A 14,977-nucleotide genomic window follows, 5' to 3' on the forward strand; every position below is an offset into this window, starting at 1 on the left:
TGTTAAAAATATTTTTCAATAGATCGATTTTCTAATGCTCTACACGATATACTGAACGTACTGTGAACTTTGTCGATGTTTGAATTATGTTACAATACACTTCAAATTTGTCTTACTTTTGTAACTTGAATGGTTTACAATATATTCGAACATCTTTCTCACTTTCAAAGAAAATACTTCGAGGGATGGTTTTGCTCCTTCAATAGAAGCGAAACTCGGAAAAAATACCCGTCAAATATTTTTACGAGAATAATTTCCCGTGAAAGTTTCATCCAAATCGGCATACGTCACTTCGACATGATCCCTTGTCAGTTCAGGTACTTGACATTATTGTCGACGTTTACGTGTATTGATGTGAAAGATGGAGCTGCCGTAGTCAATTCGCTGCTCTTTCCGGTTTATTTCAAATAAACGCTTCGGAATACCTCCGTGTCTTCTTCGTTGCGTATCGAGCGCTAAATAATTACACTACAGCCCGAAATCTAATCGATTTCGACAGAACTGTTATTTACCATTTTCTTTCTGTCCCAACCAAACTCAAGGAAAACAAATGAATACCGACAATGTGCAGCTACTCCGTTTATGGACACAACCGTGCATCCATATCCATGGAACTTGATGGTACATTAACGACACTAGGAGAGATAACTATATATGTATATGGTTGCAAGAATGGTACACTGAATTCAAGTAGTTCGCATAGTAACGACAGTAACTGGATTAACAGGGGTAGAAGTGATTTTCTTACCAGTTTCAGGGGAACAAGTGAAACAGCATATTATAAAGATATATTAGATTTTCAGATACGGTAGGAAAATCTGTTTCGAAAATGCTCGGCGACTACCAAAATCTGGAATCAACGCGCCGAACTTTCTGCTTGAGTTTGCATAACTTTCCAAACAAAATCGTGTAGAGCGTCGGAAATATCCGCGCCGTTGATTTTCAAAAACGATTTCCCTCCGAGCACAGTACCGTACGAAAATATTTCTGAAAGTTCTATCCTCTACCCTAAGAATTCACGAAAACTTCTATACAACTCTAATTAGTGTAGAAGAAAAATCGTGGAACATTTAACAAGATGTATGCCATACATGATAGGTATATATATGTATATATAATATATATAATATATATATAAAGTAGGTTCGAGCGAGGGTTGTTCTCGTCAAGGAGCTTTTCTTTCGAACCCGAACCGCTGCACGTGAAACGTTCGAAATATAAGAAAAAAGAAAACACTGATGTGATCCCGCGCAAAGAAACTTCGGCTTGCAATGTGGAACGAGTTTTGTTAGTCGACTCGTAGTTGAAATCTGAATACGCGAATAAAGCAAGCAAGCAAGCAAGTGGCAGCTTCTAGAGTACAGTAACGTGATAGGAGCACACGGATCGGGTTAAGATGTAGCATAATACAATCGGTGTAAACGAGAGATGTGTTGGTACGTATGAGACATCGTATATGCGTGTGTGCGTGTGTGCGTGTGAGTGTGTGATGTGCGTATGAGTGCGCGCGCGTTTGTCAGTGGGTGTGTGATACATATGGCATGATGATACAAGGCTCCTGCGGAAGCGATGATTAAAGGTTAGGTCAGGCTTACCCTCACTGTCGGCCTTCAAGTAGAGCTGCCCCTTTGGGCTCAGACACTGCCGATACTCGGTCGTGTAACATTCTGTATTCATTCAAACCAAATTTCAAGTTATCAAAATTTGCATTCAAGACCCTTTCGACGTGCTCTTTTTTTTGCGCCGTGCCTCAACGTTAATTACACGCGATTCTATCTGTTCGCTTTACGCGACACTGCTCCTTTTCTTTTTCTCTTAACGAAATTATCAATGAACATTCTCGGGTGGATGAGAAAAGTGGGTCCGTGATGTCTCGAACTCGAACGACTCACTAAAGTGAATAAAAATTCAGATTAGATCTGTTCTTTTATAAGGGGAGCAACCATTTTATATGTTAAGCCTTCTTTGTTATATTAATAAATCTTTTCGTTTCTAACAAGATGGGACTAAGCACTTTGCATTCTTTATTAATTTATTAGTTAAACATTAGTATTTTTATTGATTAATATGATGGTAATTAGTTTCGTATAAAATAGTTTTTATTCGCTTTAATGAGTACGAGTTTGAAGGATTTTTATGTACCTATAGGTATAATACTTTGTGTATTATAAAAATTCCTTCTTGTATGATGTTTACATTTATGTCGCGATAGTTTCAATAGGTCGCGAATAATTAATAGTTTCGGAATAGATATGTTTCGCACTGAACGATGTATTTGAATTGTCTTCGGCGACAACGCGGCTCGAAGTCGATACGGACGGTATCAGATTTGTTGCGTGAATTTGTGTGAAAAACAGACTACGATACGTTAAAAATTGAATATCTCTAGATTGTTGGTTTTCAAATGTTCCTTTATTCCAACTTTTTTATTCTCCTCATTCCATCGAACTTTGAAGTTCATGCTCGTGTTGCGTTATTTTTAATAATGCCCTACGCAAACTCAGCCCCCATTGACTACGTTTCAAAGTAATTGTCGCAATACTCTTCCCTTAATAGCTCGCGCGCGGCAAAATTGTGAAAGAAACATGAAAACCATTTTAAAAAATAATTTCTCCCGAAATTTTTCATCCGTATTACAGAGGGAATTCAAACTTCCGACTTTTGAAAACGTAAGCAGTAACAGTACTGAAACAGTTGAAAAATTCAAAAGTTTCACACACGTCTCGTGCACCCGTTTCTAGCCAAAGACAGTACATTTACAATTTTCTTGGTTACGTTAAATGAATTTCGAACTGGGAAGTTACATGATACGGCAGGATCGAGGTCGAACAATTTCGGAAGAACTTTTAAGCGTATCAGCGAAAAGTTTTTCAGTGAGGACTCGAAAACGGATTTCGGTTGATTCTCTTTGAACTGTAACTCGTAGCGCATAAATGCGCGATATGTATAGGATGTCATTGAATTTCCCTGGGGCGTTCTCAAATATTCCAAGGAGAAACGTCGTTGCGCATAAACAAACAAAAAAAAAAACAAAAAAGAAAAACGTAAAATTAAATGTCGTTCCCGTTAATTAAAGCTTCCCAGAAATCCGAGGAAATAAAACGATAAATAAACGTTTCATCGTTTCACGATTACAGTTCCTTGCCGAGAAAAAAATCTCGTTCAATTACAAATGGTATTTCTTGCGCGTTCCTTGGACGAGGTCGCGGCCAACGCTGGATTGTGACGAGATACCGAGCACTCGTTTAGATTCTGTGTAACACTCTTTCACAAACAACTGGATCAATACTGTGCATCTTGCAGGAAGGATGTATCGTTACATCTGCGTCCGTGTTTTCCATCGGTTCTAACCCGGAGGAATACCAGCTGCGTCGAAATTGTTTTATTTGCGGAACACTCGGACTGAATGATTTATTGATTTTATGTGAATCACGGCGCATGAATGGGGATCCGGATATTTACGCGGTGTAGCCGCGCGAGGGGCGTAGATCGATTGATACAACAAAGTGCATTTTATCAACGGCTCTTAACGGCGATACAGACGAACGTCGCGCGACATTTGTTTTCCACGGCTATTGTAAGATGAACAGGCGAACGATTAATTATGGAACAAGCAGTCTCTCATTCTTCAACGGGATGAATATCTACGGATAACCTGGCTTTAATCCGCCCGTAGTGCTTCAATGTTGTTGCGATCGAGAGGATACAACTCATACAGTGGAACCTCGATTATCCGAAGAATTTAGTCAACGACCGTTCTCGCGCACATTTCTCTTCATTGTTCGGTAATCGTTCCCTAAGAGTATAAATTTTTGTTTTATCGCTGTCGATAATGTCGTTGCTAAGCATCCTACGTCCGCATACAATGGCAATATCACTCGACTCTTTTTATTAATCTTCTGTAATCTAGTGGGCCGATTCAACGAACTGTGTATTGAACTGGTGAATTTTGTTCAAGCGAATGATTCGAATAATCGGAAGTTCGATACGTCATTTTTACCAGATCGAGCTTGTATCATCAAGATGAAATTAAGTGTTACGCTCAGTTCTAAAAGAAACTCCAATACATTGTTTATTTAAACGGAAACTGAAGACAGTCGTTTAGCGAATTGTTCCATTTCGTATAAAAGAAAATTCCAATATGTATTCTGATAGAATGTAAGCAGTTTAACTAAATGTACCGACTAATACACTCAGCATAAAGTCTAACCCGACAGGTAAGTATCTTCCATACATGGTGAGCTACTTTTTATAAAAGAAAATAAACGTTAAGCATTACGAAGCATTCGGTGAACGTCAAAAATAAACAGGCAGATGTCACTTAAATCGAAGGGGCGAGAAAACGATAAATGAAGAACGAGCAAAGCAAACAGCTAAATCCTGACGAATAACCACTAGGAAAATATCGATGTAAGTATAATTACTATAAAGTGATGCGATTAATCGCGTATCCGCATCTAACAGTCAGGAATAATTGAGGTTCTACTGTACCGCGGAATCAGCGAAACGTTCCGGTCCGAAACGATCGAGTAACGTGTCTTTGATCGGCGCTGCGACCGCTACTTACCGTGGAGTCATGCGATATCGAAGCAACAGAAGATCATAAGGAACAAAGAACAACGAAGATGATCATTAAGAAAGTAACGAGGAGGAATAGTTTCTTCTGTATTTCGTCGGATGAAAAGGAACCGTAAAAGCCGTTGCATTCTGCACACACCGAACACCGAGAAAAATTTTGAATACGACTGCCAATCATCGACCAAAAGCCAGCCAGTAATGAAGAATAGGGCATTCAGCGGAAAGACGATACAAAAACACCGAGTGTCTTTGAAAGTATACTCTTGACGAATGTTCATTCAAAAAAAAAAAAAAAGGAAAGAAGAAAAAGTGACAGAAAGAGAGAAGGGAAAGAAAAAACCACACGTCTGTTCCCGTGTACATGATGAGCACAGAGAGAGAGAAAGAAAGAGAGTAAAAAGAAAACAAAAGAAAAAGGGAATGTACTGTCGTCGCGCGTATCGACGAGGCACCATTCTCAATTTTCGATTCATGCAAAACTTATCTCAATATCGGCGGAACACTTTGGGACACTCGATAAACAGGAGGGTACTCTCTTATTCGCCCCGACTTCGAAGAATCGTCTCTTCATGAAATTAAGTGGCGCTTTTCATTTTACCGAGACGTTAATCGGCTTTGTCTACAAATATGTCACTCCGCCGCCGGCTAGGATGCCCTAACCCACCCCGAGGTAAACTCATCTCCTTCCCGCTGAATCTTTTAAAGCTCCCGCCTACAATACTGCTTACAAAAATGGGGTCGGCCGGCTCGGTGACATTCGTTAAGATCTTTCTCCTAAATAATGCGCCCTCTACACGTCCTAACGAAGTTCGCTTTCGAGCATCTCCCGCGTATTGTTCAAGCGTTGCTGAAAATCTTCGGTTCCCGATACGGTACACGTTTAAACAATACGTGAAAAACATTCGTTCCGCATGTTTTTCTTTCAAAAGCATTTACCGTCTACTTTACTGCTATTTTAGTTGAGTATCCGTTTTATTATGCTCATTTCACTTTATCTAGTAGTGAAACCCATTTCTCCTGGATCAACCACTTGAGATTCTGTGCATAATCACTTTACACGAAAATGACACGAATAGAACCAAAACGAAATTTTGAATTGTCAAATATTTATCGTATATGGTATTTCGTTTGCTTTGATCAGCCGAAATATTTCAAATGTGGCAAATAGTTTTAATTTATTGAAGGTTGGATCGATCCTGTGCGTTATTCATTAAATATTTTACCGAAATTTTGCACTGTGTCCCAAAGTTTCCGCCAAACGGTATTCGTGAACAAATGGAATGTCGCCTGTCGAATATTCGTAAAATTCGAATTTTTAAGCGAACCTGTGTTTTGGTATTGATAGAGAATACTAATTGTAACTGGAAATACCGTTGATTAATAGATATGGTTAGGCAATACTAATTCTAAACGGTGTTAGCTCTCTTCCGAAATAAATGAAAAGTTCGGGGGTCAATGATTTCTTCGACTCTGCTATAAAAGTTAAAGAGGAAGGATTCAATTATCGCGTCGGGCCGTTTATTTACGCGACAGGTAATTACTAGGTCCTTTATCAGTGTCTTCGACGATAAAAAATAGCCAGTTCCAAAGCTGCCGAAACAATGGGCAATCAATTTCTAAAAGATTTAATCAGCCGATGTCTCTCTTTCCCCATCGACAATTTATCACTGCGAGTATAATATTCTGCACCTTTCAAAATATATTTAAAACTAATCGCACGTTTCAGACTAACACAAGGTGAGTCAGTGTATAACATCAGAAAGCTTCTAAAGAAAAAAATATTCATTTCAAAGCAAGTAAATACAACGCGAAAGAAACTTTTTTGGGTGTCAGCTTTCAAAACTTCGGGGTTAACGATGTTTCTTTAATCGAAAAAACGTATTTCTACGCGTGTAACATTAATTTCGTTGAAACTTTATCCTGGTACAAAAAACTTGACTCATTATGACTCATTCTGTGTCGAAACTCAGTGTTGACATAAAATAAGGACTTGCGATTTGTCTTACTGTAACATTTATCCTTTTCTCAATCTCTCGTGTGTTTGAAAACATTCTCGTATCAATTGAATCACCTCCTCACGCGCAGGAAGTGGCAGGTAACTTTTATATCAGCTGCAAAGTTTTGTAATAAGCAAGGACATGACAATTTAATCGACTTTAATATTCTAGGCCCGTGCACCTCCACGCCATAAATTATGAAAACGATATGCTATCTTATCGCTCTCGGGTCTTAACTCGATGCATGGAGAACTTCATTATACAAGACATACCGAAACATGTACATACAATCAAATACTTCCGGATAATTTGAGGATGTAAGAATAATTTCAATGAATACATGTAAACAAACATCAACGTGTCATTTTCTTTTCAATATGTTTCGAAATAAACCGAACATGACTAACGACTGAAACACCAACGATTATTTACGATACACTCGCCGCGAAAAACTTATTCATATAATGCAAACAGATGTGTGACAGCTGCCAATATACACATCATGTTCGTTCAGCGGAAGTTGGCAGGTGCGCTGGGACTTCCGTGCGCATGATAGCATTGACACGATCTTTCGAAATGCATTCAATAAAATTCTAATTTCCGATACTCCAACTAAATTCGTTCGAGACATTCGATAATTCAAAATCAATCGTGTTAATCGCCCTGATATTAACAATAAATAGTCATCCTTCGAAACTATATCGTATTCAGTCGTTAAGCATTGCGCGAAATGCGAATACACGTACAGACAACTATCCGAAAGATCCGTTTCGCCCGATTTTCCAAGATTTCCATCGGTAACGCGTTACGATCGAGGAAACTAACGCTGGCGATCGATTTCGTTCGATCACCGCGGGATATCGTAAACGTTAAGACGAGTTTCGGGACCGTCGAACGTCGTCGTCCGGACTCCCGTTTCGTAGGCGCGGAACGGGGGGCTGAAGGGACGCGAACAGGTGAAAAAAAAGGCACGAAAAAGGCATTGAAGAGGGCTAACGCCGTGTGGTGTTCCCCCGGGAGTGCATGGTAAAAGAGAGTACGTTCCTGCGGAACGATTGTACACGGAGAAAACACGGATAGGAGAGAAAAACGTGGGTGAACATACCGACGCCGTTCGCCTGGCAGGACTGAAGTTGCACGGCGACGCTGAACCCGCGTAGCTTCACCGGCGCGGAATTTTCCTTGCCCGCCAGGAGGGCGCATTGCGGCTTTAGATCACGATGAATTATATCGTTCTCGTGGCAGTAGCGTAACGCCTCCAGGATCTGTCGCATGTAATGGCTGGAAAACGAAAGCTACGGTTATATACTGGAGACGCCGCGGAGGGAAGAAAAGTTGGAAAGCGAAACGCGTGTCGTTCTCCGAGGGTGCACACCCTGACAAAATAATGGGCCGCCTCTGTGTTCCTAATGCTCGTTCGAAACTGGCGCAACGCGCGAATAAAAACACGCGCCGAGGAAAGTATCGGCCGCGGTTCGCGCCGCTTCTTCGGAAATATGGAAATTTCACGCGAAGCTCGCGCGAGACCTTCGAGCGAACGGAGGAAACGAATTTTCATAGTCACGTGAACATCCGCGATCCGGTAATAAGATTACGACGTGAGATCTCCGGGAGTAATATTTTCGAGAAATATTGGAAACTCAAGGCTGTCCTATTATTTTGTCGCGGGATACGCCGGGGGAAAATCTTGTGTCCTGCTGGGACGTAATATACAGTAAAACTAGTGCAAAGCTATATTATTGATCACGGTGCACGATGTTGCGCTGAAAGAGATAAAAATGTGAGAATGTGATGTGTGTCAAGCTGAACGTTGACAGAAACGTGAATTATACGTTGATCCGTTGTTGACGGAAAGCAATGATGTTGTCTTTGGTAATAAGATTATACGATAATTCACTGTGGCGAATTATTTGGGTAATCGGATCACCGTATTGAAGATAATACGCTCCGTGTGGACTTAGGCGTGGATTATTTGCAGTAACAACGTTGCGCGATTTAATAACACGTATTTCCATAAACGTCTTGCTATCACAACGTATTCAAATATTTATTATTTCCATATAGTAATTATTAAATCAAACGCGATAACAGATACGAAGACTAATTACTCGACTTTGTTCCATGCAACGCACACTTCATAGATCAATCTAGCGTGATTTGCGGGAGAACCTGTTCGAAACTAGGGTATGTAGATGCAACGTGGATAAAATCGAAAGTACCGAATTATAGCTCGTAAAAGGCAAAGAACAAGAATTACGTGTTAAGTGGAAATCCTTCGTACCGTGGTTGTTTCGTTTTGAGAATTCCTTGGCAATTTGCATTTTATTAGACAGTTAGATTCCATTAGCAATTCACTTTCCGCTATTCACTGTACACGTGTTATTACGTTGTTGTGGAGTACTTCACGATAACGAGTAAAAATAACTGCTAAAGAGGATGTTAATGAACGGAGATCCGTTGAACGCTTCATTTGCTAATATTCGATATCGTAGCATCAAAATGCCTCTGGCTTTTGTGTAATCCAGCTCTATGAAACTGCTAAATGCAGATGTTCGAAGTAATATCCAGGGGCAACGATCTAAACTCGACAACGCGTTCCGCGAACGGTTTTGGTCCTGACACGCGTCTGCACTGTCCGTCACGTGACCGGTTAGTTTACTGCTATTTAACAGACACGGTTTTGTAAACAGAAGGTCGGAATCACTGCAAGAAACTGACACTTGCTTGTAAAAAACGGGATACGCGGAGCAAGCGCCCGTAAACACCGCGGAGGTTCGCTGACAAGCAGAAAATCGCGCGGAGATGTTTCTCCGATTTACGGTTTAACGAAAAGCACCGCTATTAACAGACGAAATCTATTAAAAACAATTCACTTGTTCGATCAGAGATACTTTTGGAAATCAATATTCTTATCTCCTCATTTGTGATAAATACAAAGTTTAATGTAACGAGCAATACGACGAAGATTCATAAAATTTGTACATTGTCTTAGGAGCAAGAAATCTTTCATCGAGACAACGGAATATGCTAATTCTCTAACGAAAGAAATGAACCTCCAGTGTCAGCAGTCTGCTAATTATAGCGTCCTTGCGACATTAAACTTTCATATGAACTGTAAAAAATTTAAGTGTAAAGTTCGAAAGTTAACTTTAAATAAACACCGACATAAGAGGATGCAGTATAGAATTTAAAACTTCTGCGGTGGATAACGCAAATTATAGTACGGTTCGATAATTCATTCCACAGGATGTATCTACGTGATGAAGGTATTCGATTATTGAAGACATGGAACACTTTGAACTGAAAGTTTCGGGTGCACGTATAATTTTATGCGTATATAACACATCAGTTTTACCTGGCAACTGCTTCACTATAGACGAAGCCAGCAGTTGCTCTCCGAACGACCTCGAAGCATAAATCAGAGCCATCCATACTGAAACAGAAGCACAGCATTAACATACAGTTTACAAAGTACAAGTTACGGGTGGTCTAGAAAAAAAACACGTCGTCATCCGTCGTTGCGCTAACATCGCATAATCTTAAAAAAAGCTACACGCGAACTGCAACTTGGTCTGTTTCAACTCAGAGAAAAAGCCTTCGAAATGCATTTAATATCCGATTGTGTTGTTTCAACCCTCCTAATAAGGGATCACACCGAATCCATGAATTTTTATAAAACGTTGACGAAAACTAGCTTGCACAAAGTAACGCGATATGCAGTTATTTTTGTGTCAGGCACAGCCCTAAAACTTGGGGGTGAGAAACGTATTTGATTGAATATTTTTGGAACCATTGAAAAATATATTTTTCGAAGAACTATTTTCCACGAACGGTTCATAAGGATTTTGAAAAATGATTTCTGCGCGTTTTTACGAATACTCTTGAAAAAGACACCAAAACATGCTGTTCCTCAAGGAAAGTTACTTCGTTTTTTAAAACGAATCTCTCAATTTGCCAAGAAATGATTCAACTAAACACGTTAATACCTTCCCGATTCTACCATTAAAAGTATTCCACGGATTCTGTGTAATTAATTCAACGTCGGTTTAATCAATACAGGGTCACGTGGTAGCTTTGAAAAGCAGGTGTCGTGAAACTAAACGAAGAGATAAGAGGAATAGTCGAAACCGCATTTACACGCGAGATAAAAACGCAGTTAACTTCTACCTTCAGGAAAGCATCTTTCAAGAGTCTTTCGAGGCGCTACCTGAAAAAAGAATTCAAGCGAATACGAAGTCGAGCAACGCGACGCTTTTACCTAAATCATGTTTCTCTTGCTTGATATATTTTCGAATTGAATGCCGGAAATACGAAGAAATAACGTCGGACGTGTTTTCGCTGCGGATAAAGAATCGGGAAAATAATAAAAATGAAAGGTGGTCGAGGAGTTCCCGTCGCGTCTCGTTCATTAATCGTTTCAAGAGTGAACTTGATGTTTTTGTTTTCATACTTACAATTCGAATACCATATACAGCATACCCTCTGAACTGTACGTTTCGAGCAACTCTACAATGTGGGGGTGTTTCAACATGTGGCATATCGTTGCCTCCCGCTTCAGATCTGCAGCAAGCGTTATAAAACTTTATTTCCACTCTGACCGCGGGACGCGGGCATTTTTAGACATTACGTGTGACGAAGTGTAACATGATCGGGAACAATGATATGAATAGTATCAAATGTGTGCGCACGTGTGAAACAAAAGGTAAATATTTGATTATCGTCGTGCCCGTTCCCGTTACTAGACAATACTGTTTACTCCGAGGTCATATCGATAAATTCATTCAGTTTTAACTTCATATCCTAACGTAAATTCAATAAAAAGAAGTCTCGTTTAAGGAATTACCTTTATCGAGTAAAAACGTAATATTGATGAAAGAATTTGATCATTCGGACACTCCAAGGATTAATAATAAATATCTGTTTGATTGTTTGGAGTGTAAGGGGTATTTGTTGGCGAACACTATTCTCATTCATTTCAAACGTGATTCGTGGCAGTTGACTAGTATTTGTATAATTTTTACAATAATCCCACGATGTGTACGAACTTTCGAATTACATTTTAACTGTGACGCATTTTCGTAATATTATTAACCCTTAAAACGACGTAGCTCCTCTTCATTTATTATTAGAAATACGTGGCTCTTAGACACATAGGTGTACAAAAAGGACAATATTTATTATTAGACATATAAAAATATACGCGACGAGCACTCGGTTAGAAAGCTTCCTCGCAATGATTCTCTTACGTGCTGCGAGTAATCATGATGATTACCTCATTAGCGTTCTCTTCGCGAATGCCTTTTACGTAAAGATTATCGCGCATTGAAAACGTTGTTCGTTCGTCGATGCGCGTTTATAATAATACGTCCACACTGTATTTGTAGGAAAGTGACGGTATTCTTGTTTTTCTTTTCCTATTTATAAACTACGCGTATGGTACTATTGCGATCAATGAAAACGTATTTTATACACGTAGATTATTACGTATTTTTATAACAGTCCACGCGAAATTTTATGAAAGAATTTGTCGAGACGATCAATCGACGATGCGAGACGAATGACACGCGGGATATCTCTTTACGCTAACAAATTATTAACCAATCAGATCAATATTCTTATTATCAGTACTCGGATTACGTTCTAATAATTTTCGAAGCTTCCAATAATTTAGAGTAACAACAGAACCAGACAATAAATCGTCGTTTGGGCTACTTACAAATGAAAACTATGAAATTAGATAATTCGTTAATGTAACAAATTTCTGAAAAAGTAAGCTATATCTTAACATTTTTCCCGAGTCATTCATTTCACATATCATGTAACTCTCATAATTACTCAAAACCATGAGCTTGCTCAAAACTGACTTCAATTCAATATTCATTACACGAGTGAAAATCGATATAAATTACCAAAACGAAAAAAGAATACGCACATATACACGTATAATTCCCGCAAACAGCAATCCCGCAATCTGAAATCCCCTTGAATGATTTATGATTCCCTTAAATCACCCGTTGAACTGGAACTCGCGTGCCAATTACCCGCCGCGATCTGCGACCCCATTCTTCCGATAAATAATAGTAACAATGTCTCGCGTATCGTCGAACCGCCAACGAAATATCCCGGCAGCAACACCGGGATTTACCGCCCTTCCCGAAAACTCTCGAACACGTACCAAATTAAGATCCACCGGCGGCGTGCAGACGTTCACAGCAACGAAACCAATTCCTATTGAATTGCACAATGAGCGGCGCGGAACCACGTGCCCGTGAGCATCGATGTGCCCACGTGCGTGTGTAGGTCGTAAAAGAGAATAGGGAAACAAGGAAACGAGAAGAGGCACAGGGAATACGTTATGTTTCGAACAGCCGCGGCGGAAATTAATGGCAGAACACCAAAGATGCGTGCGTATGTGTGTGTGTATGAGTGAGTGAGTATGTTGTACGTGCGCACCATCCCCCCTCTTCCTCGCGAGGACTTACCATTTGTACTTAGACCAGGGCTGGAGGTGAACTTCGCCACGTCGACGATTTTCACGGCGAAAGTCTGCCCCGTCTGACGGTGAATGCATTTCCGAACAACGCTGAATGGGCCCCTGAAACAAACAAGAAAGAAGGGAGGCCGGAATGATAATAATCGGGACACCGCGGTTCCGTTACAATCGTTCATGCTCCATTACGCGCGTTGTAAACGCGATATCAGGCTTAGCGCGGGACCCCGCCGAACGAACTCTATTAAAACCCGATAACAGGCCGAGTAATTCGTCAAATGCCGATGACGCGTGCGATTCGCCGCGCGTCCGCAACCAGCCGTCGAATGGGACTGTTAACTTTTGTGAATAAAAGTTATTTATCGAACTTTTCATTGGGAAATTGTCTCTTTCATATTTTCCGTTGAGGAACATTGATGTAATCTTGTTGAGTGAGAGTTCGGCTTTAACAGTTGTTTTATGATTGATTAACGGAGATCTTGGAGGATCATATTCTTCTGAACGAACATTTAAGGGTGAAATATAAATGTTCATTTACGTAATTCAAGGAATTAAATGGAACTAAACATCAACGGTGTTTTCAACTGTAGATCCATGTGTTCCACAACACTTCTGGGAAATCCGTCGCAACTTTAACCATTTTATGAGAGAAATAAATGTTTCTGTTTCAATAGAATCTTCTACATTCAGGAAGATAAAAGATTATTATTTATAGAAAGATATATGGAATAAAAGTTTCATAGTCATAAAGTTAGTTACTTTATAAATAATTAAACATGTTGTTCACTTGGCCTCCGTAGCCGAAAAAATATATCTCACCATGTTGTTATTCGGATTGATTAGACGTTGTAGAGATCAGTCGAATTTGAACGATTGCGAAATACTAAAAAATATTTTTTTAATGTTCTGTTGTGTGTGAATAATATTGAAAATCAAGTAATTCGAATTTTAAGTTTGTACAGTATTAACAAATATTTCTATTGATTGTTAAGCGTTCTATCGAAAGCTAGAAAGAATAACGTGATTCTATAGTTCATAAGAAAGTAAATTTTTTGTTTTGCCTACACAAGATATAGTCGATGTCGAACCCAAGATTGCCGATGCACTTTATTAATGATCATATCGTTGCTCTTGAAGAGCACTTTGGTGCTTATAGCGCAGAGATAAAGCAAAAGGGTCGCGAGTAACACAATAAAGTCAGGAAAATCAAGATGGGCTTTTCTCAGTTACTAGTTTAGTGTAACATCTTTACAATGGATCCTTGGTTATGCGCAAGGTCGAAACTAATTATCGTTTCTCGCAATTAGCAACATTTCGTACTTAACTTTCATTATATTCATTATTTTTAAGTTTGTTAAAGTATGTATTATAACACTTGAAGTTATTCTCCATCGACAATCATTTTTACCTAAAGCAATAAATTCATAAAAACTCTCTCCGTATTAATTATAAATCTGAGAGAAGAAGAATGAAAATAACTGATACGTTTTTCCGATACCATGTCAATTTTATCTGCTCAAATATCTTCAGATTAAATTGTGCGTGCTCTATTTATAAACACTCAATTGTAAGAACGAGAAAAAACTGCAAATTAATTAAGATAGAAGAACAACTGATTGTGAGCTAATATTATGTATATTTTTATTTGATTATGAAGACACGATATCAATAATTAAACGTGTATCGTTGAATGATAAGTATTCCAGGATGATATTGTTCCTTCGAAGAATGGCGACTCGAATCAACGTCTTCTTAGAGTGAAAGTATTAAGATAATCGAGATATGCACCGTTCTATAAGACAATGATACTCAATTAATAAGTCACTAGAATAACTCTCGCCAACAAGGTAAACATCTCATCGCGCTGTAAGAAGATTGCGATGATCGTCCAGAAAGTTGGTATAAAGAGTCC

At 39.2% G+C, this 14,977-nt stretch overlaps 1 protein-coding gene across 8 annotated transcripts in view; it reads right to left on the minus strand.

Moving 5' to 3' along the window:
* CASK (peripheral plasma membrane protein CASK) overlaps positions 1-14,977 on the minus strand; it is a 296,314-nt gene that overhangs the window by 268,409 nt on the left and 12,928 nt on the right. For 5 of the 8 annotated variants that reach the window (XM_031981917.2, XM_031981916.2, XM_031981920.2 and 2 more), the window contains exons 2-6: positions 13,058-13,170; positions 11,030-11,135; positions 9,931-10,008; positions 7,681-7,856; positions 1,596-1,667 (exon numbers count right to left, since the gene is read on the minus strand). In XM_031981917.2, coding sequence (XP_031837777.1) covers positions 1,596-1,667; positions 7,681-7,856; positions 9,931-10,008; positions 11,030-11,135; positions 13,058-13,170 — 545 coding nt within the window. Of the gene's footprint in view, positions 1-1,595; positions 1,668-7,680; positions 7,857-8,856; positions 9,226-9,930; positions 10,009-11,029; positions 11,136-13,057; positions 13,171-14,977 lie in introns of those variants that run through there. The other 3 variants (XM_031981919.2, XM_031981922.2, XM_031981923.2) reach the window with 3 other exon arrangements.

This window comes from Nomia melanderi, chromosome 3 (genome assembly GCF_051020985.1).
Source record: "Nomia melanderi isolate GNS246 chromosome 3, iyNomMela1, whole genome shotgun sequence".
Classification (NCBI taxonomy): domain Eukaryota; kingdom Metazoa; phylum Arthropoda; class Insecta; order Hymenoptera; family Halictidae; genus Nomia; species Nomia melanderi.